At 27.7% G+C, this 3,491-nt stretch overlaps 2 protein-coding genes across 2 annotated transcripts in view; both read right to left on the bottom strand.

Moving 5' to 3' along the window:
• LOC117125127 (S-crystallin SL11-like) overlaps positions 1-75 on the bottom strand; it is a 15,463-nt gene extending 15,388 nt beyond the window's left edge. Inside the window, exon 1 of the mRNA XM_033271526.1 lies at positions 52-75. Coding sequence (XP_033127417.1) covers positions 52-75 — 24 coding nt within the window. The remainder of the gene's footprint in view (positions 1-51) is intronic.
• A 132-nt stretch (positions 76-207) lies between these two features.
• Positions 208-3,354, bottom strand: LOC117125071 (probable glutathione S-transferase 5; the record flags this gene model as incomplete). The annotated part of the gene is given in 4 exon segments (XM_033271448.1): positions 208-936; positions 1,743-1,853; positions 2,128-2,243; positions 3,259-3,354. Coding segments are annotated over 4 exon segments (494 nt in total), but the record flags the coding sequence as incomplete, so codon positions are not given.
• Positions 3,355-3,491: the final 137 nt, after the last annotated feature.

Here is a 3,491-nt window from a genome sequence, read left to right as displayed (position 1 = left end):
TATATATATATATATACCTCAACAGTCCCTAGACCCAAGAATAAGGTTCACTTTGATAGCAGACACAACCGCCATCCAAGTCCCCAATGCTGCCCACTGGCCTAATGATGATGTTGATGATGACGATAACGACGACGATTATGATGATGATCATCATGATAAAAAATATGAGGTTTATGAAATAATCTTTTTGATTTGAACAACCAATCATTGGACCAGAAAGTGGCGATTTTTAATGCCGCAAACAATAACAATAAGTTTGAACCTACTGTATGAAATTGTATCAGCTAGTATGGATAAAATAGTTATAGTAGTGAACAAAACCCAACCCAAATAAATACATAGATAACTATATCCAACATGAAAAATGGTTTCATAAAATATCTTCATTTTGTAGTAAAGCTAATAATAATTCTAATACTAACATCACTAATTCTAAATAAATATAATTAGTATTACAATAATAATAACGATAATAAAATTATGAATTTAAAAAACAAAAATAATATGATAATAGTTCGTCAGCTCAGATTAACAGAATTTAACATTAACTATTATTTAATAGTAATAAATAATTATGATTATAATGATAATGAAATAATTATATTATCCATATCATTCGATACATAAAGAACTTATACAGTACTAAATTAAATAAAACATTAACCATGAATAGGTCAGTCTGCAGCCAAACAAGTCAATCATTAAGCTTGTTACGTGTAAAGCATTAAAAAGTCGGCAAAGTATCCCTGGTAATAGAGCATATTAGAATTGAGTGACAGGTCTTTTTTCAAGCCACGTTGCAATTCGTTCTTGCGAAGCCACTCGCTTGAAGTGCCCTCTTAACTTTGGAAAATTCTTCAGCGCGACATCTTCGGTAATAGTACCAACTACATTCTCCATCACGGCAAACGTGACTAGGTCTGCATAAGACATCTGAGTGACAAAAATAGAAAAAAAATAATATGAGATTCACGTGTCGTATTAAAATAGAAAATGGTAAACAATAAAGGCCTGTTTACACTGACGATAACGATCAACGATAAAAAGCTTAAAAGCAATTGTTCATATAGAAAATAAAAGAAATAAGAGAAGTTTTCACACTAACCATTTATCGTGTATATGATCAAAAAATAATTTCACAAATCAAATCAAATGACGTCATAATCATAGGAAAACGATAAAATCGTTTTTACTACAGTAATACGATTTTATCGTTTTCCTATGATTATGATTGATTTGATTTGTGAAATATTTTGTTATACATTTGAAAAAGCAAAAAAAAAAATCAGATATACTTGCCTGGAGATTAAAATTCGTGGTTGGAGCTGTGCATGCTTTTATCAGGTCAATCGACGTAAACCTATGTTGTGTGTATAGTGTTTATGTCGATTGACCATCATACGAGCATTTGCGGTTTTAACTACAAACTGGCTTATTGCATGCTTTACTCAATTTTAAGGTCAAATGCAGTAAATTTACAGATACAGATATTGTACATATGAGGGCGTTTGTATTTTTATTACTTTTCTTTTTTTTTTGAATAACTGAACGCCTGACGTTGTTCGTTTATAAATTATAGCAAGGGTTCTCCTTGTGTTTTAGCTGGAGGGCTGAAAAACAAGCTACGATAGCGCACCGCCTTTCGGATAAGACGTTTTAGCCGTTGGTCCCGTGACGTGTGCGTTATGGCCAGTGTGCACGTTAAAAAGATAAATATTATTAAATAATATTAGACTTACCGAATTTCCTACGAACCAGCCTTCCCCTCCATTGTTCTTCTTTAAATACTTCTCCAAATGGCCGAAGAGTTTGGGGGCTAAGTTCTCCGATAAATCAGTTACTAGCTCTTTCTGTAAACGGTAAATAAAGCAAATTAATGTAAAAAAAAAGAAATCAAACTTTCATTTAATACCTGATTTATTTTTCCTTTTTTATCTTTTTTTTTTGTAAAATCATTTGTATTTTTAATAAAAATGCTTATTTGCTTACAAAAGTGGCGTTTTTCGAATTTCAAATTTAATAAATAATGCAAATAAAATGATTATTAAATAGTATGATCTTAATCATGGTGTTGTTATTTGTTGACATCGCGCCATGATCTTTTTCAATTTATAAATAACTTACCTTTGCTTCCGGCGTTTTAGCGTGAAAGAGTGAAGCAAACATGGGTTTAAATTCCCGAGCGGTTTCATTAACAACATCAATAGTAGCAGTTTCCCAGCTGTCTGAGCCATATAAACCTATATTTATAGGGCAAACATTATATAACGTATTTATTTACATATTTAAAAGTATAACATATGTGTATGTTATACTGTGTTATATATATATATATATATGTGCCTATATATATATATATCCGTATGTGTTAATTTATATATACACGTAATATATGTATATATACACACATTGGCTTATATATAATATATATTCACATAATACTGAAGTACGTTTTGTTAAATATATATGTACATGCAGGTATATGCATACATATATATATATATATATATATATATATTATGTAATAATAATATTTATTAATAATCATCAAACCAATCATTTGAACTTAATTAAACTAAACTAAAACCAAATATTTGATAATACTTTTATATTATATTATATTATATTATATTATATTATATTATATTATATTATATTATATTATATTATATTATATTATATTATATTATATTATATTATATTATATTATATTATATTATATTATATTATATTATATTATATTATATTATATTATATTATATTATATTATATTATATTATATTATATTATATTATATATACATGTACATACCAATGTGAACAAATATACTATATTAAGTACCATATATTTGATACACGTTATTAAGTACGCCTATTGTTTTTATTATGTGAAATATGGCTCTTGATGCTCACGTTAAAGTTATTATATCTGGAATCAACTTAGACAATGTAGCTTTCTAATTTATGCTATGCAATCTAATACAATCCACTGTTTACGCTATACATTATATTTTTAAATTATTCATTACAACAATTCATTAGATATTTAAATATTTAAATTATATTGTTATTTAGATAAACAAAAATCCAATAATTTGTTTATTCTATTATATTACCATTTTTAGATTTCATTTTTTACAATGGTTTATATGTTATATTATTTCGTAGATGTTAATTTAGTATTCTTGATGGTACCCGTATATTTTGTTTGTAAAATCTATCGTAAATCGAAAGCATTGTATACAGTGATAGTTACCGAATTCACGAGCGAGATAGTTTTCGATAGCACGAGACTGTGGCATCGGTTCTCCGTCGTCGACTTCCAGTACCGGAAGCTGCCCGAAAGGCATAGCTGGAAATAAAATTGTTGAGAATTATTCAGTATTAAGAGGTCATGGTGAATTGCTATGTTAACTGTTAACACTACTGCTGCAATATATACAGTATAAAATGATGAATGTACATAATTACTTGTAATATATATATATA

This window comes from Anneissia japonica, unplaced genomic scaffold (assembly GCF_011630105.1).
Source record: "Anneissia japonica isolate Jap-2015-1 unplaced genomic scaffold, ASM1163010v1 scaffold9_len2422644_cov172, whole genome shotgun sequence".
Taxonomy (NCBI): Eukaryota; Metazoa; Echinodermata; class Crinoidea; order Comatulida; family Comatulidae; genus Anneissia; species Anneissia japonica.
Note: the sequence above shows the minus strand (reverse complement) of the source record. Positions and strands in the feature narration are given on the sequence as shown.